Below are 23,675 nucleotides of genomic sequence, written 5' to 3'. Positions count from 1 at the left end.
ACAAGATCTTCAAAAAAAGAGCTTTGGTTAGTCATAGCTTGTAGCCTGAACTCCAAGTCTGTAATTATTCTCTACGCGAATCAGACAATTGAGTAGCCCACAGATGGAATGAGGAGACATATTTCTATTTAGGAATCCAAGAATGGATTTAGAACCAGCTTTAGACACAGGCTTTCAGCCTAGCCCACAGCCTGAATTCAGTGCACAAATGCAACTAGCTCCATTTGAGGCTCAGCCATATTTATAATATATGAATGTGAATCTACTCTTAGTTCAGTCAGAGACAAAAGTTTCCACCAACTTTTATGGTAGAAGGTTACATCCTTCAAGCCTCGTACTGGTTTTTCATTTTGATTTTAGCAAAGGAAGCATTAAGTTTGGCCAGTCATTCCTACCATTTCTTCTTTAATTCGCTCAGTGATTTTATTAGTTGCTTCTTCATGTGCATGAAATAGGCTGATGACACTGGTTTTATCTGGATCCAAGATATTTCCATCTTCGTCTCTAACTATTAGATCTAGCTCAAGTATCCTGTGAAAATACAAAGAGCATAATGGCAGGGTTATTTCCTTCTATAAAAATAAAGATTAGAAATGTAATGCACAAGGAGCTGCTTCAAGTTTTAAAGCAATAAAGTAAGTGTAAATACATGCAACAGTATTTGATCGAAGAAAAATTTAACTAAACCCCACGATTTTCTTTTCAAGCTGTTGTTTGGTATTTATCCATTTTAGGAATTTATAGTAATGTCACCAAAGCATTTAAATGCCTATCACATAAAATAGATTCACCACGTTCAAGGACTTCAAGCAGTCTTCATCTCTTTTGCTTTTTAACGTATAGCCTTTGTAATCAAGTTGCGTAGGTTTTTCCTGTTACCTTCTGCTTTTATGTTGCTCTCGCACTCTCCCAGTCCTGTTACTTAACTAACTACTATGCTCTGTTCTCCTTTGCTCTCATACAAATCATGCTTTTTTTCCTTCCACTCTTTTTTCCCCTCAATGTTCAAAACTCAAGTCTTACCTCCATACATCCTACATATTCTTGCCCACAGTGCCATGGTGTCACCTCAGCCAAGAGATAGCCTTTCTTGCCTATGCAGGATCTCACTCCTCCATCTCCCTCTAAAATTGGTCTACTTTGTGCCGGACTGTACCTTTCACAATTTCTAAAATGTACTGGCTGCCCTTATGGCACTGTTAATGTTGTTTGAAGCAGTCTGTATCAGACTGCAAGCCATCTTCATCACCTTACATGATTCTCCACAACCTCTTCTGATTTGGTGTTCAATTTCCTCTCCCACAATGACCCACTCAGGCTCCATTGTCATTCCCCTTTATTCCTTCTCCGCAGTTTGGCAAGGTTCCTTCACACATCACAACTCAACCCCACACTTTCAGGCACTTACAAATACTATCCAACTTGCACTTTTCCTCTATACAATCCTAAACCATTTTAAACATCCCTTCCACGGAAAGAAGCTTACTGTCTCATAATTTGGAAAGAAGATAAGAGTGTGAAAACAAAAGTCTGAAAGCAAAGAAATGTTAATGTTGTCTTAATCAGAGCTAGGCTTCTTTGATTGGAGCATTTCAAAGTAAAATCTGTCTTGGAGTGACCATTCAGCTCTACATAGTGTAGCAGGATACGTGTATTCCCGTAGTGTATTCTCTTAAGAATACAATTTATCAGAAATCTGTGCATCCAAATCACAGTGAACAAGTTAAGAGTTTCGTAACATCTCGTGGTCATTGTTTATGTCTAGCCACAGGTAACTGAAGACTTTCAGCTGCATATAGGCCTTCAGGCCACAATAACCACAGTCACTTGCAATAGCTAAATACAGTTTATAAACAGATTCCAATGCCTATAAAACCAATACTATGAAGATTTGTTTACCAAGCTCTCTCTCCCCCTTTATCAGATCGTGGAACACCACTCAACCCCACATAACCCCATTTTTGTCAAAAATTGCATTGCAGTGACTTTTCATGAGCAAGAAGCAGACAAGGCATTTTGTCAAATAACTCTTCTATCCCTGGTAGTTTCACTTCTACTACCAGAACCAGAGTTCTGCCTGGAAATCCCCTAGTAAACCGGGGTGGGTGGGAGGGGTGGGGCACGGAGGGGTAGGGTGGTGGTGTGATGCCTTTAGCAAAGGCTCTGTACACTTCAGACTTTTCAGACTTTTGCTATTCATCCACCACACTAAGGTCTCTCAGCACCACTTTTGAAATGGCAGCATAACACTACTAGAGGTAGGCTGTGTTTGTGAAGGATGGACAAGTTTTGGGTCCTGAGTACACTGATGTTATATGTATATAAAGGCCAGTTATCTGACCTCAAATCTTTACAACTGATAAGTTCATATAGCTATAATTAACAAATAAATTAATATTTTGAAAAAGTGATTTGCTATGAGAAGCCTCAACATGCTATCTACTATTATCACAGGAATAATAGGGAGAAGTTTGAAAAAGAAGATTCATTAAGTCTACATCTCACATTAATAAGTTACAAAACTGCAAACGGGAAACTTTATCATCATCTCTGTTCTAGCTGGTGCTTTAAAATAAATCATGTTTTCCAGAAGGAACGTAGGCCACTTACTTGTTACCATAGTCAATTTTGGAAGTGACTTTCTGTTTGAGTTCTTTGAGCTCATCTTTTGGCAAAGTCCCGGACAGAAGCTGTGACCGCCACTCCATTAAGTCATACATCATAGACTGCACCTGCTGGAACCGCTCTTTCTTATTTGTCTAGGATATAAAAGAAAACAATAGGTTTCAAGCTTAAAGTTGAAGCGAAACATTGGTCTTGACAATTAAAAGATGTGTCATATTTAATGCTAAATGATTGCAGGAGCAAGAATTAGGCAAAGTACTGAGCCTGGCTTCCTTCCTCCTCTCATCCTACAAATTGTTAAGGACAGAGTCTCCCATGTGACCATTAAGAAAGGACATGAAATTTAAGTAGTTTGTATGGGGATAGGGAATTATGTTATTTTTGTTTTATTTAATTGTGCTGTTTTAAAATTTGTTAACTAAGTCTCATCAAGAGAAAACATTATGGAAGCAATTTACTTCTGTATGAGATACTGATAAGAGCATGCTGGAAACAACGACATTTGATTGTGGTATTAATACATTTAAGAGAGAAGTGAGAGAATGCATAGAAGTCACTAAAGCAGTTCCAGTGTCATTCACTGAAACAAGTTTTAATTGTTGACTTTAACAAGAGGAAGACTAAGTAGTGACACGTTTCAGTAAGTATATTAATGAGGAAAACTATACCATGTTCAAGATTTCTTTGCCCCAAAAGAGAAAAAGCAAAATCCAATGGCTGGGATCTGGAGCAGTCAGTGCAAGTTGTTGAAACAGGTTATCCATTAGACGAGACTACTCAGGTACTAGAAAAATTCACCATCTTTTGATGTTTTTCCAGTCAACACTTTAACCTAAGTCTGATGGCCAAAAGTTCATTAACAGTCCCTACAAGAATCAGTAGGGATTAATGTAGGGTTACAACATGCAAAATATCTATGATTATGCAAATGTAAAAATTAGCCTTCTATCCTTCAAATTTTATCTCTCAGAGTCTTGTAGTCCAAGGTCAGGTATAATATTGTAAGAAAGGTTTGGTCTCTGCATACAGGATGGTTGAGGCCTGCAAAAATATTTCAGGTCCCATTAAAATAAAAAGATAATTTACAAAAAAATCATGAATCACTTCTGCAGTTCTATATTACACTGTGGGCATTACAAGCACGTGCAAAAGACCATCATGACTACAGGTTGCTTACTTACAAGGAACACAGATGCTGGTGCAGTGGCCATTTTGACTAATACCTCCAAATTCATAGAATAGAATCATCGCATAGTTTGGGTTGGAAGGGACCTCTAAAGGTCATCTAGTCCAGCCCCCCGGCAACAAGCAGGGGCATCTTCAACTAGATTGGGTTGCTCAGAGCCCTGTCTAACCTGACCTGCAATGTTTCCAGGGATGGGGCATCCACCACCTCTCTGGGCAACCTGTACCAGTGCTTCACCACCCTCAGCGTAAAAAATGTATTTGTGCAAAGTGCAAATTCATTGCACTTTTATGTATTGGTAAAAGTGCTCACAGGAAAAAACAGTTTTCTCCAAGATGGAAAAAAATGTTTTTCTTTAAGAACGGTAAAATTAAGATATTGAAAGTAAAAAGACCAACCTCTTGAAATTGCCAATTGTTAATAGCTACACGCTCCCAGTAACCTTTGAACAACTTTTGTTCTGGCATCCCAAGAACACGGTGACTTTTTTTCAAATGCATCTTAGTTATGTTTGACACTCCTATCTTGAAACTTGTCAACTCTACAAAGAACAGCTATGAAAAATTTATGATGTACAGGATACTCAAGGTTGAAACTAAAGGCATGAAGTTACACCACTCCTCAGCAGTAAGTCAGCCTTTTAATTTAAAGCCATGGAAGAAAGTGGTAATCATCTAGAGCAGTGATGAAGGAGTAATTTCTTAAATCCTCCCAGATCCTGCCCTGCATCTAAGACACTAATTTGAACAAGGCCTCAATAAGCATAAATATTTACAGGCCACACACAGCATGCAAAAATGTCATACCACATAGAGCTGTTTCCAGATGCTTCCCCATTCCCAGAGAGTAGTGGTAACTTCTTGAACTAAAGGAATTTCAGCAGGTATTATATTTTCCGTATGTCTAGGAAAGAGAAGAAAATTTAACACAATGAAAATGAAAAAGAGTGTCTGAATTTCATGAGTTTATATTATAGTTACTGTGTTTAAGGCATATAAATGCCTTAAAACTCATTCTTTACCAGACAAGATCCTTAATGTAATAAAACAGTTGAATTCAATACCTTTTCTTTTCAACAGTAACTTCCTTGATGTGGATGAAAGATTTAGGAAATATTCCCTGTTGACGGAGAAAAAAAAAAATACAATGCACTCTTATTCTCCAAGAACATTTAAGTAATAAATGAGAGCTTTCCAAAACCCACTTCTAAATTTTTTTCATAAAACTATGACTATGAACATAAACTATAATCTCCAAATTAACTGCTGCCTATCTAGTTTTCTGTCCAGCTAGATGCATTTCTGTTTGACAGACACATAGTAGAACTTTTGTCATATCCTTTTCTGCAAATACAGAATGCATGGAATTATATTTCTTTGTAAGAAACACCATCTTCCACCCCCATCCCCACTACCTACTCCCCCAGGAAACAGTACATACAGTGTAAATACAGTAAAGAAACATTTTTCTCTGTGCATCACCCATACATTTATCATTCTAGGAAAAAAATGCAGTCTAATTTAGAGATCAGCTTGATTATCAAACCAAAGGAGAGATGCTGATACAGGATCATTGCATCTCGTGAAAGAAATAATGATAGACAGAGGAAATCACCCGGGATAAATAGCAAAATGGCCACTGACATGAAGGACAGTAAACTCAAAGTTTACTTTGAAGCATAAGAGCCAAGAACAGTGTGCATGACTAAAATTGTTTTAAGAAAACTGACCTTTCATTTGCAATGCACAAAGAAGGGAGACACTTAGTAAAGCTGTAACTCTCAGCCCTCTTAGGTATATGTGGCACCACTGCAATTGAGATTATGGTCTCATTTTATACTACCTAGGGCCATGCAGTAAGATGCCCAGCAAGGTACAGCAAAGGAGGCACCAGATTTCATTACATTCTCAACATTTATTTTTAATTGACTTTTGTAGGAAAAAAACGGTTACCAGACAAAATGATCTAATGTGATGTGTCCTTGCTCTACAACAGCTGAAATGTTTTAAGTCATCCTAAAGGAATGTTTGACCATCGATCTATCCACAACAATCCTCACATTAACTAGCAAATTTAGTCTTGGTAATTAAGCTAGGTTCTTCTTGGATTCTTCCTATTCAATAACTGACATCCATATGTGGTACTTTACAAAGTTTTTCTCTCAATTAGATTTCAGCTTTTATAGCCATTTTCTTTTAGCACGATCTTAATCAAAACACAATCATGTCTCATCACTTCCACAGTTTTTCATTAAGATTTAAGTTCAAAAGAGTCCATGAAGAAGCAAAGTAAAAAAGGAGGTCCCATTAATAGTAAATTTAGTTAAATCTTACTATATGAAATTAATAATACTTCTTAAAACATGTTATGCACGTTGACCTTGATGAAACCCTTTAGCAATATTAAGAATTAGTTAAAAAGAAGTGGTTAGTTCTGGCAAATATTTTCCCTTTTTAGTTTTAGACTAAATGTTAATAAATCAAAATAAAAGTTTTAATTAGAATAAACAGAAATAGCATTTTGAGCCAAAAGAAATGTCAAAGTAGTATTTAAAACACAGTTATAGTATTGAACAGGATGGGAGGATCGTTAGCCATTCTCTCATATCCACCCTCTATTATTGTAGATCAACCAGCTGATAGTAACTACTTTGAGTAGCTTCCACTGAAATACTGTGCTGTATCAAGAACTTGTGGTGAACTCCCTTATCACTAGCCTGGCTTCCACCTCATCTGTGACGAGCTAGAAATGGAAGCAGGCAAATAAGGTGTACTATGCAGTTGTATTGGAGCTCACAGAACATGAGAAACAACAGGTAGAAGTCTGGAGAAAATGATTATGCATAATCATCACAAATAATTATTCATTCCTCTGTCTTTTAGGATGTGCAGTCATTGAGCAATGAAGTAAAAGAGTAAATCAAGCCTCTAATGCTTCCAAAAGGAAACTAAACTATTTTACTTTCACATACAGTTTGACAATAGACATAAATTAGTTGCTGTAAGTTAATGCAAGTTATTGCTAATAACTACAAGCCATTGAATTCAAAATAAGGAAAAGGGGAAATAGACAACTTAAGACCGTTCTGATTTTTTCTAATGGCATATTCTCTGCCAACAACTGTCCCTCTGCTCCCCAGATATCCCTTTTTAAGTGGCTGTGAAGGTTTTATACATCCTTTTTCCAGGCTACAGGGAAGCCACTTCCAAAGATTTTTACTGTAATACAGGCATGAATCTCTAACTTCAAATGCCTTTGCATTGCTGCTCCCTAAAAAAAAAAAAAAAGATCCTAAGAGCAAGTTTAACAAAATGCTTTTATTCTAGAAAAGTGCCTTTGAAACCAAAAAGTAATTTTCTTGCTAGCTAACTCAGGAGTCATCATACCCAGGGTAAAAACTATTCGTTTGTGGCTTTCCATCTTTAGGTATAAGAATACTGACTTTTTTTTTTAAATTAATATGATTTTTGTACATTAGAGATATATCTAAGAATATAAGCCTGATGGGAGTTGTTTAGATTGAATGTAGCCTAAAGAATCCTTAGAAAAAAGTGCAGAAACAGACACATCTAGCAGTAAGTTAACTCAAAAAGTTATTTCAAATGTCTTCATCAGTCTGTTAATCTGAAGGCACGGTAATTTTTTCTTCATTGATCTGCTTCTCCCAGTCCTCACTTCTAATATTTACCAACATTGTCCAAGACAAGCGCTGATCATTTTATTCATCTTGAAAGGAAAGAGAATGGAGATAGCTGACTTCAGAGATCAGAATCGGACTATCTGATAAGAGATACTAAAAAACCCACTTCGTGGGTTGATTTCATAAAAACAGTCCCATAGGAATGAACAGCATGACCTTACCTCTGATCCTTTGTGTCTTACTAGGTAACCCTTGTACCAATCTAAAAGGAAGAAAGGGTGCACTTAGTATGACAGAACATATGCATAAAAAAAGCATATAATAAAGTCATGGGGTTTGTTTCATATAAGAACTATCTAGCATAGGATGTTTAAAAATTAATAGTTACTTCAAAAATACATAGATGAAAGTGAATATCAGGAAGCGTATTTGGCATGACTTGCACATTAGCAAGTATGATTATATGGGCTACTTTCAAGTCTTACATAGTAAGTACAGGTAATCTTACACAGAATTTAACACCCCCACACTCACAAAAAAGGTAGGATAAGCTGTTTTGCGCTGAAATATATAACACACACACCCATCTCTCTCTCAACCAAGATCACTCATGATACTGGATAGCCCATGAAGGTCTTCCGATTGTGTTCTAGATGTAGTATTAATCCAATACAGTACATGGTGGTTATATATCCAACTTCCTTGAACGTAAGAAGAGTAAGCCATCTTTCTGCCATGAGGAATTACGGCTTTTGGACCCAACTCGAATAAGCAGCTTCCTAGTCTAAAGCTGAAGTTAGAACCTCAAGAAAATGAAGGGCTATTATGGGGCTCCTGCTCCATTCATAACTAGAAACCCCTTCTGAAAGAAGGGAGTGCAGTATTGTGGTCATGGCACTTAAAATACTAATTCAGACTTTGTTCTATCTATGCCCCAGTTAAGTCACAATAAACTTCTACAAAGAACATAAAATGAAGAGTTTAACCTTACTAAATTACAACAGGAGCCACATCCACTGTACACACATTCCATCATGAAACATTACCTGCACAGCAACAGTATTCAGCGGAGTTGAACACTACTTTTATTTCACCCCAAAGAAAGCATTTTATAGCTAAAAGCTTACATTTTCTGACTCTTAATTTCATGAACAGATACTGTCTCTTCCCTACCACCTTTTCTCTCTCTCACCATTTCTAACACAGCACAGGTATTTCAGCCATGCAACCAAAGCATAAAAAAAAAAAAAATCCCATACCCCAAACAGTTCTGTGAGAAAGGCACTGTTAAAAGTCACGGGAGACTCACTGACCTCAAAGAAAGACTTGGGACAGATTTTTTCAGGTTTTTCAGCACTGGAATTTTTTTTCCAGTATCTTCTCAACAATAGAATTCCAACTTACTTCTAAAACTGAATTATTTGCACATAGTCTCCAATTTACAACCAAGTGTGTAAAATCTATTTCATCCCATTTGCTGTGACTGCACATGTATGTTCTGTGCATATATTTTGTGCACGCAAAACAAACTGACATAGCACGTAAAATGAGCGCAGGAAAGAAACCTGTTACTGTTGGTTACTCTTCAGTTGCAGCTGGCAGCATATTTTTAAGGTATCTGATAAAAGATGAATTTCCTCACTTGCGCAATACAAAAGATTCCACCTTCACTGACAAATGTATTTCATAAAGCGAGCTATGACATAGCGTGTTAAGAGCTGAGGGTTCAGAAAAGACTTTTAGATAAAAAATAACCCCGTAAGATCACCAGTCAACTTGCTAGGCTGGGCTGACAACAAATGTGCCACAGGAGTCAGAAACCTGAAATGCTATTTCTGCAATTAACAGAGACAATATAAGGATGAGGAGGTTTCTGGTTTCCCAATGTATTTTTTCTTAGCCAAAATGTTTAGAATGGAGGTTTAAAGAATTATGCAGACCTTTCATGTTTTTAGGAGAGGACACAAATCATTACTCATGACTGAGAGATGCATCTGTTGACTAATAGTCTAATGAGCAACACCAGTATTTTCACTGATGCTTAGAGATACTGAATTTCTCTTACAAGTAGAAGAAAAAAATACGCCTCCAAAACATTGGAGGTATGGTTTCTCAGATGCTCTTCTCTCAAATACTTTGTTGTTTCCATGCAAAACAACCCAGAGCTCTATGAAGTGGAACTGGCTGGGCTCAAACAGCTTCAGATTCTTTGCAGCCTTATGACCACAACATACAAAGTGTCTTTCAACACTGAGCTGTCTCTGTAACTGCATAATCCAGCAGTTGGCCTTTTTATTTAACATAACTACAGTTAATAAGAGACAACTGACAGACAGTGGAAGTAGGTTGAAGAAGATAATTTTACAATATATTTTGCAAAGCTTGAAGCACTGAAGACTGAAAGAATTCAGTCAGATTGTGAAAGTACAGATCAAATCAATGTGGAGGAATACACTATCACTACAGTATCATCGATGAATTCAGCTTCACAAATGTACAAAAATTTTATGTTCACTTATTCTTCCGCTGCTTGTACTTTTTTTTATGCTTATGCCAGTTGGTCAGATATCTCCACATACTAACTACATAAGTTCGTATCAGCATATTGACTATCTATCATGCACGACTTGACTTGGAATTCTGCTGTTTAGCATGTTCAGTAAGTTGGATAATTTTCAGAAATGTTTCTATCATGCTGACCTACAGACTGCTTTAACATACTAGATTTCCTTCTTATACTATAAGATGACTAGGGTGCTGAGTATCTCCTAGCAACAAATATTTAGTTTGGAGGCAAAAGCGTACTCCATTAAAACTTCAATCAAATCTAATGTAACTTCCATCAGGTATATTACAAGCTGGCATGAACTTCACAAACTCTGCATTCACCTTGATGACTTCCTCATTTGGTAATGGCTTCCCAAAAAAACCACATGTACTGTAACAGTTCTGATTTTGGCTCTCCAAAAATGAATAGGTTCTTCCTCAAAATAGACTACCACCACTACAAATAAGAGCATTAGACAACTACTTATGTAACACAGAGAATTGCTGTGAAGTGAAAGGATTAAGTAAGTTATTCATGCAGAGAAACCTATAGCCTGAAGGCAACTGACTTACCTTCACAGGACTCCAAGATATGGACCACATCACCAATCTGTAGAGGTAGTTGTAGTATTCCTGTGCCTTTGAAATTGTATATAGCTGAAAAATTCAAGGATTAAAATACTGTTTTTCAATACAGCCATACACTATAGTTAAACTCAAAACCACACATAGTTATTAAGTTTCTGATACTAGGATAAATACACTAGAATAAACAAACAGAACCATAATTCTATCAAGACGCTTCATCTGTTACCATTACTTAATCTCTTTTCTTGTGAAAATGCAAAGTGGCCAGCACTGAAAACAAAAAACCAAAAAAAGCATATGCGTGACAAGCAGCTATTCATAACAACTGCTCTGCACAGGATTTAAGAGCACCTATTTAGATGCAGGTCTTCAATATATACATGTTCATTGTGCTGGAGAATTGTTAGTCTACTGGTCTGACTAGCAATTTAAGTGCACAGTTTACAGAAATTTATGGCAACACTGGTGAGAAGGGGTGCAGAGACACGTATGAAAACTGAATTTACTGAATTCTTTCCTGGATTTAGATCCTTCATCTAAACATGAAACTGTGTTTTATATGGAAACAGTAGAAGGTTTTGTAATTTTCTGTATTTAATCACTATGAAAGGAACACAGGAGCAGCGGATTTTAAAAGTGTTCTAATCAGAAGCTTATCTATATGTGGTTAAGAAAGAGCTAAGTTTCAGAGAGAATTCAAGAAAATAATCTTCTTTACTAGTTCTAGGGCTACAGGATGTGGGCTGCTATGGTAAGCATTTGTTTCTGTATATTTTTTCTTCATGGGCTTGGTTATAGACTTTTACAATAGCATCACAGAGTAGCAGTAGTTATTGAAGCTAGTATCACACAGGGAAACTGATTAAAATATGTAAGCCTGAGACCACAATTAAACTGTACAAGTAGGAACAGCACACTAGCTACTAACCATGACCTCTGTTGTGCAGTAAAGATATCAGTCAGCAGGGTTTTCTTCTTTTTCTCATGACAGTGTCCCAATCCATCCACACATACAGAGCATCCAAACTTGCAGTATTTTGGACTAGGCAAAAACTGATCTAGAAAGCTAAACCTACCTTCAGTGTATTCCTGCATTCCTTTTGCTCCCCGCTCCAGGCTTCTAAAGCAGGATATTAATTTCTGCTAGGCCAAAATGTATGCTAATGACACATTTTACTTAAACATTTTACTTAAAATCATGTTTAAAGTCTCAAATTAAATTGCCTTTCATGAAAATGCCTAAGGTAGGAGTGTAGAGCTAAATAGATTGATCCTCTTCACTTTTTAAAATGTTCCATAAATTGTGTTTCTTGTTTCTTTTGCCATCATTATATTTCTGGAACAGAAATAGAAGGAATTTCAGGTTTAATTAAGAGGCTTATTGGACCAAAAATAAGTTCTTATTTTTGTTGACATGAAAGAGGCCTTCCCACCAGTTCCTCCTCCTGGTTGGGTAGAGCAGGGCTTGAATCATTAAACATAAGGGGGGAGAAAAAAAGAAAAAAAACCAACCCAACAACTTTGAAGTGAGGCTCTGCTGTTCAGATTCAGCCAGTTATTCAAGAGAATCTTGAAAACACTTCCTCAGTGATCCTCAGAGAACCGTCTTAGCTCAACAAAAAAATGAATTTAAGTAGTAGATGTGTAGTTACGTTCTGACTGGCTTCCTTTCATTATCCTTGACACAGATTTCAAGAAATGGAAGATGGCAAACAACCCTCCTAAGTTATAATGACATTTAAAGAGGTGTTTTCACCGGAGTGTTTGGGGGGCTGGGGGTGTGTGTGGATGTGTGCTCTTACTGGTTTCCTGAAATGTCCATACAGATTAAGACTACTGTTGACTAGCATATACTTTACATTTCAAAATATGCACTGCGCTACTTACAGTTGTAGTTGTCTGAAAATATAGATGCAAATTACTGAGTCATATATTCACATTGCATATTGGGTTTGCTCTCAAAAACTTCATTTAACAGCAATTAATATATTGCAAAGTGCAGTAACAGCCTGACAAAGGAAGTGGCTATATCAGCTAAGACTTTTCTAAATGAGTAAGTGCAAACTTAGTGAGAGAGATTTTACTGTAGAATTTGGATTGTTTGGTAGGATGAGTTTAACAAATTCCTTTACAATGTTTCAAGCTATAGACCTATCCAGACATTTTATGATAAATTCTCTCTCATATACCATTGCAAAAAAACTCTATAAACAATCAACCAACCTAATACCATCAGCTACATCCAGATGTATTATCTACAGCACCAGACAGCTTAACTATCACATCCGCTAATTTTTGAATTAACAACTGTGAATGAAAATTTGACTATTACATCCAATTATATCTTCTGTCAGCTATAACAGATATCGTTTCCCTACAAACTGTGACCCTTTTATCTTGCAAGTGTCACCTCAGAGTTCACCAGCCAAGAGAAGGCTTCCTTTTCCTCCATCCTCTGTCGAGATCTTCGGGGTTGAGTGTGTGCGTGGTTTTGTGCACACAAACACTATTTCATTTCTTTTGCTCTTCAAAAATAGTATATGAAAAACCTGTACGGACTTAAAGGTTTTTTGGTAGGATACTCACAACGGGTTTGTGTTTTTTGTTGTTTGTTTGTTTTTTTAAATAAACTCTCCGGCCAGTAGAAATAAAGGCCCCTTCAAATCACTCTGAAGAACTTTCTACCACTCCACTCCCTGGCATCCTCTATCCCAGCCATAAATACAAAAGCAGACAGTATCCTCAAGGCACAGAAGGTGGCCTGCTTGAAGACCCCAGCATTCATTCTAAATCCCAGTAGCAATTACTGACCTCAAGAGCAGCTGATGTGATGGAGATAAGATTAGCGGAAGAGATTTGGACAGCATATGCCCTCCCCAGCAGCCAGCATCAGGCTAAGGTGTTCCCATCAATAGCGTATCTGTACACAGATGCTGTCAAATTCTCCCAGAATGGCACAGAGAAGGCCCAGAAACTCCAGCCTTAAGACAGTGTTCCTAAATACGGACTTGACAGTTCATTGAGAATACAGTTAGCAAATTTCCCCCCGGATCAGCAAATAATAAAACCCATCTTTTTAGAGCTCACCATAACCTCAGTGGTAATTTTATAGCAGGACACACACACGACACACAGAAAACAAACAAACAAAAAACCCAATGCAAAACCCCCTTAGATTCCAGGTGTTTGTTTTAGCTCCCTCAGGAGATGAGCTGAAAGCGCCAGCACACCGTAACAACAATATTGCTTCAGAAAGCAAGCCTAAGAAATACCAGGTCAAACTGCTAACATAAGAGATTTTCCAAACTAAACTCTGCTCAAGCACAAGGGGGCTTTGGATTGTACCGCAGGAAGATGGAAGTGATTTCCATCGTTCCCATGAAGCGTGCCCAAAGAATCCTTTCTTGTTCAGCCAAACAATACGTGCTGTAAAGACAGTTACTCTAAGAAGCTCCCACATCTAATTCTATCACTCTCACACATTCAGCCACTCAGAGCATAAGTGAAGGCATCTACCAGTGTCCATCCCAGTAGCAAAAAATTAGTATGAAGGCTGAAGAAAATTCCTATTTTTCCATTTAATTCCTGTGTATCTATTAAAGCCAGAGCTGTCGGATATGGTATGCACATTCCCCCCACTAGATGCGTACGTGTGTACACTGTTGAATATATGCGTGGCTATAAAGCCTGTTTCATTAAGCCACAGAGGTATGTACATGTTTTCCAAAGTAGAGTAATGAAAATCTGCAGAGGACATTTCTCTTGACATTCCAAGACACAGGGTAAATGAAACTGTCACTCTTTGTTCAGAGTAGGATTCCTGTTAAAATATAAATTCAAACAACCACAGACTGAGACAGAGGCACAGTTAACATTTTACAATTTAAATTATACGTTCTCAATTTAGAAAATGACAAGCAGAAAAAAAAAGGAAAAAACATACTTTGTACCTCATTTGGGAACGTTCACACACAAAACACTAGAAAACTCACAGTAATCCTGGTAACAGAATCCCTTCCTCAAAAAGCTAGATTTCCTCAGTATTCACATACTTTAAAAACACAGATTCTTGCTATTCACATGATTAGACTGTAAGCTAATGCAAGATGGGAACGGTGAGCAAGGAATATCCCACAGACCTGCGACACTGAAGCCATTTATTATCCTAATCTTCCTACCTGTCTTTCCTGCCTGTTTTCCTTCATGTGAAGTCCCTGCCCTCTTCTTGGTAAGAAATACAAGCATTACGTTGTTTCATTTTTGAGACTCACTTTTTAGTAATAAGTCATGGTTGAAGTTGGTTTCCTTGGCTACTTTCCACCCTTCCACTTAAACAGAATTTGAAAAAAAAATTCTGAGGTATACTTTGCTGAACCCGCTCTTAATTTCACTTTGCCATAACAGAAGGACTATCTGGTGTGATTTCTATGTAATAACCCATGAAGTGTTTTGCATATTCAAACAATTTCTAATGAATAGCCTCAGCAAGAATCCTGTTCCATTTTATTTTTGAAATATTACAGCTCTACTTTTATGAGTAGTTCTGTAAAAGTAGTACCTTCTTTCCTTACAGATCAATTCCTTGTGTTCAGTTACCATTTCCTTCTCATGAAAACAGGGTGAGATTACCCAGCAAGGACACTGACAAACCTTGTGTGAAAATATGCAGTCCTAACAGGATTTCTTGACTTCTGGAAAGAAACCTATAAAATTTGTGTTCCAGTATTCCAAGTTAAGGATCTCCCCTTAAATCTCACAGAGCAAGTGTGCTATAAAGAACATGACATGGATGCAGTCCTACTGAATATTTCACAGGTCAGAGACATGTACCAAAGATCAAGGTGGCTTAGAGGCTAATTTATTTTATTGCAAATCATGCTCGGCAAAGGGTAACTCCTCAGTTCTCCGATAACAAACTTATCTTGGGTAACAATTGAATACAGATTTCTTCACAAGCTTAACCTTGGGGCCAGATGGAGGTTTTAGCTGACTTGAGCTACTTATTTTCCTTCTTAAACACAATAAAGCCAGTATAAGAACCAGGAAGTTCTAACATACCCAACTAGTTCTATGAAGATATTTTTTCTGACTCTACCTTTTCATAGAAAATAGTAGCACGGTCATTTTTCTTAGAAGTCTTTACGAAGAACAGAGTTTTTAACTGTGTTTTTTTGTTTTTGTGAAAGATTGTGAATAAAGAGATTCCTTTCCCAGCTTTGTCTTCAACTTACTTCAGTGTGCCTTTTGCAGTGAGCTATGCTTCACAAAACTGCTGATGTTTCCCAAGCAGCTAGAACAGCCAGTTGGGTTCAGGGGCTGCATTTCATGAAGTAGGCAACCTACCCTGAACAAAGCTCTGCCTGCTTTACAGCTCAGTCTGCATCGATTTCCCATAGATGTGAAATTTCAGAGGTCTTCAGCAGATGAAATCAGACAAGCCAGTCACAGCCCTTTGCGCTGAGGCTAAGCGTATGCTTTTTTACAGTTTCAAAGAAGTCACCCGGTCCTCTCCTCCCCCCAACTTATGCTTCAAATCAACAAATACCCATTTTCAGATTCAGCAGTACAGGAGTAAATCTGACACTTGAACTTAGCATGCCAACATAATATTTCACCAGCTCGTAACTTTTTCACAAATGTAATAGTTTCCTCAAGGTCTGAGCAGATCTCAAACACTTTTCGTCTTGCACATTACCAGTAAAACTGTCATCCAAACCCACTGGCCTACCGTGACTTTTCTGTCTTGTACCGTCCATAAAGGCAGCATGTATTTATACTGGGAATGCTTCAAGACTAAGAACAAGCTTCACGTGTAAAATCAGAAATATGGTTTCCAAGTGCAAAGCTGAATATTAGCTATCTGGAGTATCCTATTTAATTAAGTAAAATACACAAGTGGGCACATAGCCTGCATTCTAGCTGTCGTGGTTTAATCTCAGTCAGCAATTAAGCACCACGCAGCCGCTCGCTCACTCCCCCCCACCCGGTGGGATGGGGGAGAGAATTGGAAGAGCACAAGTTAGAAAGACTCGTGGGTTGAGATAAAAACAGTTTAATAATTGAAATAAAATGATAATAATAATATGATAATAATAATAATAATACACAAAACAAGTGATGCACAGTACAATTGCTCACCACCCGCTGACCGATGCCCAGCCAGTCCCCGAGCAGCGGCCCCCCCGGCCAGCTTTCCCCAGTTTATGTACTGAGCATGACGTCACATGGTATGGAATGTCCCTTTGGCCAGTTTGGCTGTGCCCCCTCCCAGCTTCTTGTGCACCTCCAGCCTCCTCAGTCAGTAGAGCATGGGAAGCTGAAAAGTCCTTGGCTAGTGTAAGCATTACCTAGCAACAACTAAAACACCGGTGTGTTATCAACTTTGTTCTCATCCTAAATCCAAAACACTGTACCAGCTACTAGAAAGGAAATTAACTCTATCCCTGCCGAAACCAGGACAATAGCATAACCAAGAATCCCAGCTGGGATTGTGTGGTCTTCCAAATCTACTCAGCGTACTACTGCTCATCCAAAGGTTGGGCCAAACACTCTCAAGCTGAATCTCTGCTCATCAGTGGAAACTGAAGGCGTCAGGCATGCTTCTAATAAGAGACTTCGAAATTTAACATGAGAATCATTCATCGGAGACTTGAAAACAAAGATTTCCAAAAACATAGAAGACAAAATAGCCCTATATGGTCAAAAAGCTTCTAGTCTGTATTATTCCAAAAGCCTGTCAACTTTCACAGACTTTGTCTCAGTAGACTCAGTTTGCCCATATTTCTTAATTTTCCCAAGACGCAAGAGGCTTGCTTACAACAGACCTTAAATTCAAAAAGCACTTTATTTGTGACTATAGTTGTCAATACCCCATATTCCAGGCCTCATTACTCCGTGAGTTTCCTATTGTTAAAATTCAGCAATTACACTATTTTCTCTCCAATTTTTAAGAGCATAAATTTATTTAATTTCCAAAAACCTCTTTGAACACCCTTCCCAAACTAAATTCTCAGTGTGACTATTTCCCTGATTGATTTTTTTGGGGAGTGGGGTGGGGATGGGGTACAGGACAGGACAACTGGGGGTGGTGGTATGTGTGTGTGTTTGCTTGGGGTTTTTTGTCTTGTTTTTCTAAATTATTCTGGGTGAAAGATTCTCCCACTATTCTTACCAACTTATAGAATGAAAGAACAAATACATTTAGTTTCCAAGATAAATAAAGGAAAAGAAAACAGACTGAGCCAACAGCTTGGCTAAGAAAAGGAACTCCTGGGTATAAGCTATAACTTACTGAATTTGTAGTTATCTATTAACTTAAAGCAATTATGCAAAAGCAGAAATGGAACGCTCCCTACTGAAGACGACCTACAAGAAAAAGTTAGATGTATGAGTACTTATATAACTAGTATTCTGTTATTGTTGAAAAGTCCGTTTGATTATTGTTCTCATTTTCCCTATTCTGCTTTGCAACGGCGGTTTACCACAGACATTGCTACGATTGTGATTTTTTTTACATACAAGTATAAGAAGTCTTATAATACGACGTTTAACAGAAAAACCTTCTTTAACCCAGGAAACGGACTTAGTTGGGGTGAGCAGAGAAACAGCAAGTGGTAGTACTAGTACCACACATGAAGACACAGCTTGCACTGATTCTCTTTTACAGCAGGAAATGAATTTTAAAAACCTGCAAATAAAAAAAAAAAAAAAAAAAAAAAAAAGGAGTTTTATATTGCCCTCGTCTTCACTCTTCCTGACACAAAACTACCACTGATGTCCTAAATGCTTATATGACAGCAAGTTAGTCTTTCAGTTAGTTCTAACCCCTAGTCCACAAGTGACAGGTCACTATGTTGGCACCTGGAAACTTCCCAAGCCTCAGGACTCCTCGTCCACACGATACAACAGATTGCAGAGTACTCAGTGAAGTGACTAACATCCAAATGTGTCTTTAGCACACGAGCAGTTGTAACAATCAGACTTCTTATGCTAATAGACCTTTTTCAAGAATTCCAGTCTCTGTTGTAAACCCAAATAACCAGAGTAAAGAAGACAACAGTCTTATCAGGGAGATGGGAGAGAGAAGGAGAAGCAATATTTCTAGCAGACCACGTTTCAGAAAGCAGTACCTGTACATAGTAGTGATCGCACTGATACCACCCTACGAGCTACACGTAGTACATACTTTAAAATGAGAATGCCATAGTTGTTAGAGCTGACAATATTTGAAGAGCAAGAGCACTGGTCCACAGCCAGATCAAATAAAACCTAGTCCTTCTGAGTTTTTAAAAACTCCTGAATTTGTGTTGTCTCAATGACAGTTTAAACTTCACAGTACTAAAATACTGCCATTAAATGTTATTTTCTATTATTTGCTTTCTTTTTATGCACTAAAATAAAAGTGTTCGTGATAAGTGATTCAATTAAAAGCTTACTATTTTGAAATAAAGATTCTTAGATCAGGGGTAGAAAATACTACTCTATACAAAATTGCATATTCTGAATATCATTTTTAAGTCCCATAGTGCAGTGAGTTGTTCAATCAAAATGCATTGTAGTCTTCATGAAATCAAACTTCACTGGTTTGTCATTAGTTTATGAAGTAATATATTTCACAAAATGTTTTTTGTTACGTGTGGTTTGCCGTACCTTTCAAATACCATAGCGACTACTATATAATACTAGCTTTTTGTATACTCGGTGATCATATTGGCTATGAAGTTACAAACGGGCAAAACTTTCCTGTAAACAAAGCATGGCAGACTGCCTGTCGAACAAACGACAGACCGATCACAGCTGAGGGTCTTTTCAGGGGACAGGCATTGGTCAAACCCAGTAGATGGGTCCTCTGCAGGGGTATGTGCAAAAAAATCACTAGTCTGTATCACACCTAACATCAAGTCAGGTTATTTGGCCCCCATAATGTTAAAAATTATACTGCAAGAGCAGCAAGCCTTTTGTTGTAATTACATGAAACTCACCCTGACCCAAAATGCTCCCTGCAAAAAGCTGCTACAAGTGAAGCTTGTTTTACGTTATTCCTGCGAATAACTGATTAGTACTTTTATCCATATGCGAGACAGCATCTGTCACTAGTATAGGGACACAGAGACCACGTCCAACAAATCCAGTCATTCTCCCAAATCAATAGCCTTCAGAAAAACAAGTGCAAAAAGTAAGTACTTTCTACCATTTGTAAAGCTGAAAACAGAAAATATTTACACCCTTTATTTTGTAATATAAACTGCCAGCAGAACAGGCTACTTCCATTTCACAATTCTGCCACTGCTGCACATGGAAGTTGAACAGGAAGACATTCTTTTACTCTTATTAATTGCCTGATGATTCATTTTATTTCATGAAGCCAGTTGGGTGGGGTTTTTTGGTTTTAATGCATATTAAAAATGCATTATGGCCTTCTTAAAATAAAGTCTTTTAGAAGAATTTGGGGATTCCAGATTAATAACTATGCACAAAATATTATGGCCTTCTTAAAATAAAGTATTTTAGAAGAATTTGGGGATTCCAGATTCATAAGTAAGCACTAGTAGGTAAAATAAAACGTAAGTAGTACAAGATTCACTGTTTTCTGTACTGAGAACCTGCAGTTAACTTCAGCAGGATATTTCTTTCAAGTGCTTCAGCTTTGAATCCTAATTTTAACACTTTTGTTTTTAAACAGCAATTCAGTCCTTCGTGCAAGTTAACATCATTCATTTTAAGAAAAATGGATGTCGGAAGATGACTTCCCTTCCAAAAAGTATTACTTACCAACTCATATACAGGTTTTTCTGTAACACCAACCTCAAGGGACACTCTCTCAGAAGCATGCTGTAGGATTCCCCTTCCCCTACATTTGTTCCCCATAACTTCTAGCTGCTACTTATTATACAACATACTACTTACTTATTCAATCCGTTTCTAAAATACTGAGGTGGGAAAAGCTGCATTACTGTGAGAGTTCAAGATTTGAGAGGAGTGGGTGCGTGTGGTGGGGTGGAAGGGTTACATCTCCCAAGCTGACACTCGTGTACTCCTTGTCATTCTGTTTGAAAGATTAAAACTTAGTACAAAATTGATCATTTCAATTAAGCCACCGTGGTAAAATGGAGGGTGTTAACTCATCACACTAGAGAAAACACCTGCCCACATCCTGTTCAGAAGTTATGAAGACAAAACTCAAATGGCAGGACCCACAGTTACATACCCACGCCACTCTTCTTGTCTGTCTTATGCCATCTCGCCATCACACATGAATCCGTGAGGCTCCGAAGGATGCCCGCCACCAAGGAAACCAAAATTTGTAGGACACAGACTTGAAGATGGATAACAAACAAAGGCACTGGAAGCAAGGTCTGTTTCCCAGCTGCTGTCACTGAGGACTAGCAGGCAGGCTGAGGCAGCTGCGAGGGTTCTGTGAGATTTGCTGCTGTTCTGGGCTCTGAGCTTCCTTCCTCTTTTCTCAACTCAAGATACTGAACCCCAGTGTCGTGGGGGAGGGGAATCCCAAACTGGGTGTTTCTGCTGCATGATACGGGCTGTAACACATAAGCAGGCAGAAAGGAGAAAAAACACCCCAGTCCTCTCCTGCACCACCCCTAAACTTAAGATCTAAGCTGGAAGGCTACTGTGTGCAAAGCCCAGCTACAGTAACAGTCTCTAAACATTGGTTAGCTCAGTTCTGAAACGTCAAGGGGGCCTGATTTCTTAAATGACACCAAAACCAGATTTTAATGATTTGACTCCACAAGCCACTGCCTTTTAAAAACTCCTTTCTTCTAACCTGTCCTGGAATGGGGATTTGTTTTTCATAATAGACTACCCCTCACAGGAGAAATGAAGACAAAGCCACATTTCAGACCGCACCCATTCCTTTTTATTTCTGTCATTTTACCTTTGGAGGAAAAAAGTAGAAGAGTTTCTCTTTATTCTCTAAACAAAGCAGCACTTTCTTAAAGACTTATTGTTAGGACAAAACTTCAAAAAGTAATTTGTTGTACATTTACAGCCTTTAACTTCCACACAGGCTGCTGTGTGAGCTAAGTTACGTAATGACATTTTGGATGTGCAAAGATCAAGCCAAGTTGTTTGTAATTTGGATTAAGGACACCATACTGAATTGAAGACAAGTATGTCACCTTCATTCATGTTCTTTACTTATAGTTTGGAATTAAAAAAAACCCAAACAAACAGAAAATGCTCTAAAAGATTTACTGTTTCTTTATCTCCTGCTCAGTACTACAAAGTCATATGACAATCCTGTCCTCTGGATGTTACATTGCAACTTAGCAATCGTTTATCAAAACTGTTTAACAGTGCTACATGTAGCTGCGCTACATCCGTCAGGATATTTCTGATAACGCATGACATGCCAGTTCTTGATTTTAACCAGCCGTCATGAGAAGCACAGACTGTCAGTCTGTCACATTGCACATGAAATTCTGATACCTATTTCTGGAGGAAAACCACCTTAAACTTCACCACAGACTTGCCTGAATTGCCCTAATCTTAATCATGTCTACATACTAGCTTAGCAAAAGGATTTAGCTAGTTAGTTTTTTAGCTATTCCCCCCCGCTAAAATAACATTGAAATTCATGTGATGTTTATTGACATGAGCTAGATTCTGAGCAACTCAGATTATCTCTATCTACAGACAATCAGCTTCATCTAAGAGGCCTAAATCTTTCTTTTCCATGGAACATCCAACTTATATTTTTATCTATCAAAAAAAAGATTGAGGCTGAACCGTTTCATCTTTTAGTTTACTATGTATTTTGAGTAATAACTTCCTAACCAGGGATAACTGTTTTCCTTACTCCTCTGAGTCCCTGCTGCAGCAAATCACCCCTTCCCATATACTATTTGGCGTAGAGGTCATGACTTGCATTTATTTTCTTGTTCTACGTTGCTCTTCCTCATTATGTTTCCCTGTAATACAAAAGTCCCGAGGAAAATTGTTCCTTTCTAGCACTCAATTAAAAACATGCTTCATCATGTAGGTCTAATAAACCTAATTAATACAATACTACTGTATTTTGAAAATAAATGATCCAAAGAAATGATATACAGGAGTTTCACCTCCAAACTGGGAAGTGAATTTGCAACTTCTGATGCCCTGAATCTCTTCCATCTCAGAGATCTGATCCTGCAAAGAGTACAAGACATCTAAATGCCACCGTTCATTTGAACACAGCTCTGTTCCCCACCTCGGAGCTCATTCCCCCCTTCTTACCATCCCAGCTCACCACAAAGGCTCTGAGTTGAGAGCCCAAGCTTCTGAAGTCACTGCTGCTTCCCACCTGCCAGCCCCTTCCCCCACACCCCGCTCTCAGCATTGCACACATCTGCTGTTGCTTCCTCCTGTCATACTTTCATGACGATGCTTTTGCAACTCATTAGCTCCTAGCACCTACTACCACTTTCCCAGAGGTTAGCTAAGACAATCTCTTTGTCTGCATCTGAGTAAGTCCTAGCTATAATTACAAATATAATATACAAATGGATTGAGCAACAAAATCTTTTTTCAGCTTTAAGAGGAAAATGCATCCAGAGAGCAAAGCATGCACGGTAACCCTAAAATCTTATGTTCCTACAGCAGAGGACAAACCCCAACAAGGGTCTAGAGAATTAAGGCAAATAATAGTTACGCCCTTTGTCAGTGAAGGTTTTTATTCAAAGTATTTGTTGGTTTATCTGTGTAATTACCATTCCACATTACTACTCCACAGAAAACAGTGGACAGAATCATTCGAGACCCTCATGTACCTTACCATCTTTTCCCTAAGTCTTCTTCCAGGCAGGTCTTTACAGGCAAGTAGAAAATTCCTTGCTTCCCCAAATGATAAAAATCTTTCTGCCTAGGGAATTCATGGGAATTCAATTACCTTTTGGGGGTTGGGGGGGGCAAGCAGAGGAAGAAGGGAGAGAATTCTTGCTTCCTTTAATGCTGCTATCAATTCCAGGAAACAAGATCCTGTAAAATGCTGACATTTTTAGCTATGCTAACTTCCATTATACAGAGTAATTTAAGCAGAATACAGAGTAATTTAAGCAGAATACAACAGTTGCATTTAACTGGCTCTAAATT

General features: G+C 38.0%; 1 protein-coding gene across 1 annotated transcript in view; it reads right to left on the bottom strand.

Annotated features, from left to right (window-relative positions):
* DOCK2 (dedicator of cytokinesis 2) overlaps positions 1–20,936 on the bottom strand; it is a 213,534-nt gene extending 192,598 nt beyond the window's left edge. Inside the window, exons 1-7 of the mRNA XM_076349698.1 lie at positions 20,794–20,936; positions 10,572–10,655; positions 7,673–7,713; positions 4,875–4,930; positions 4,618–4,714; positions 2,611–2,759; positions 396–531 (exon numbers count right to left, since the gene is read on the bottom strand). Of these exons, the coding sequence (XP_076205813.1) occupies positions 396–531; positions 2,611–2,759; positions 4,618–4,714; positions 4,875–4,930; positions 7,673–7,713; positions 10,572–10,655; positions 20,794–20,833 (603 nt within the window). The 5' untranslated portion in view covers positions 20,834–20,936. The remainder of the gene's footprint in view (positions 1–395; positions 532–2,610; positions 2,760–4,617; positions 4,715–4,874; positions 4,931–7,672; positions 7,714–10,571; positions 10,656–20,793) is intronic.
* Between the last annotated feature and the right edge of the window lie 2,739 nt (positions 20,937–23,675).

The sequence above is a fragment of the Aptenodytes patagonicus genome, chromosome 12 (assembly GCF_965638725.1).
Source record: "Aptenodytes patagonicus chromosome 12, bAptPat1.pri.cur, whole genome shotgun sequence".
Lineage (NCBI taxonomy): Eukaryota > Metazoa > Chordata > Aves > Sphenisciformes > Spheniscidae > Aptenodytes > Aptenodytes patagonicus.
The sequence above is the reverse complement of the archived record's forward strand: the minus strand, read 5'-3'. Positions and strand labels throughout refer to the sequence as shown.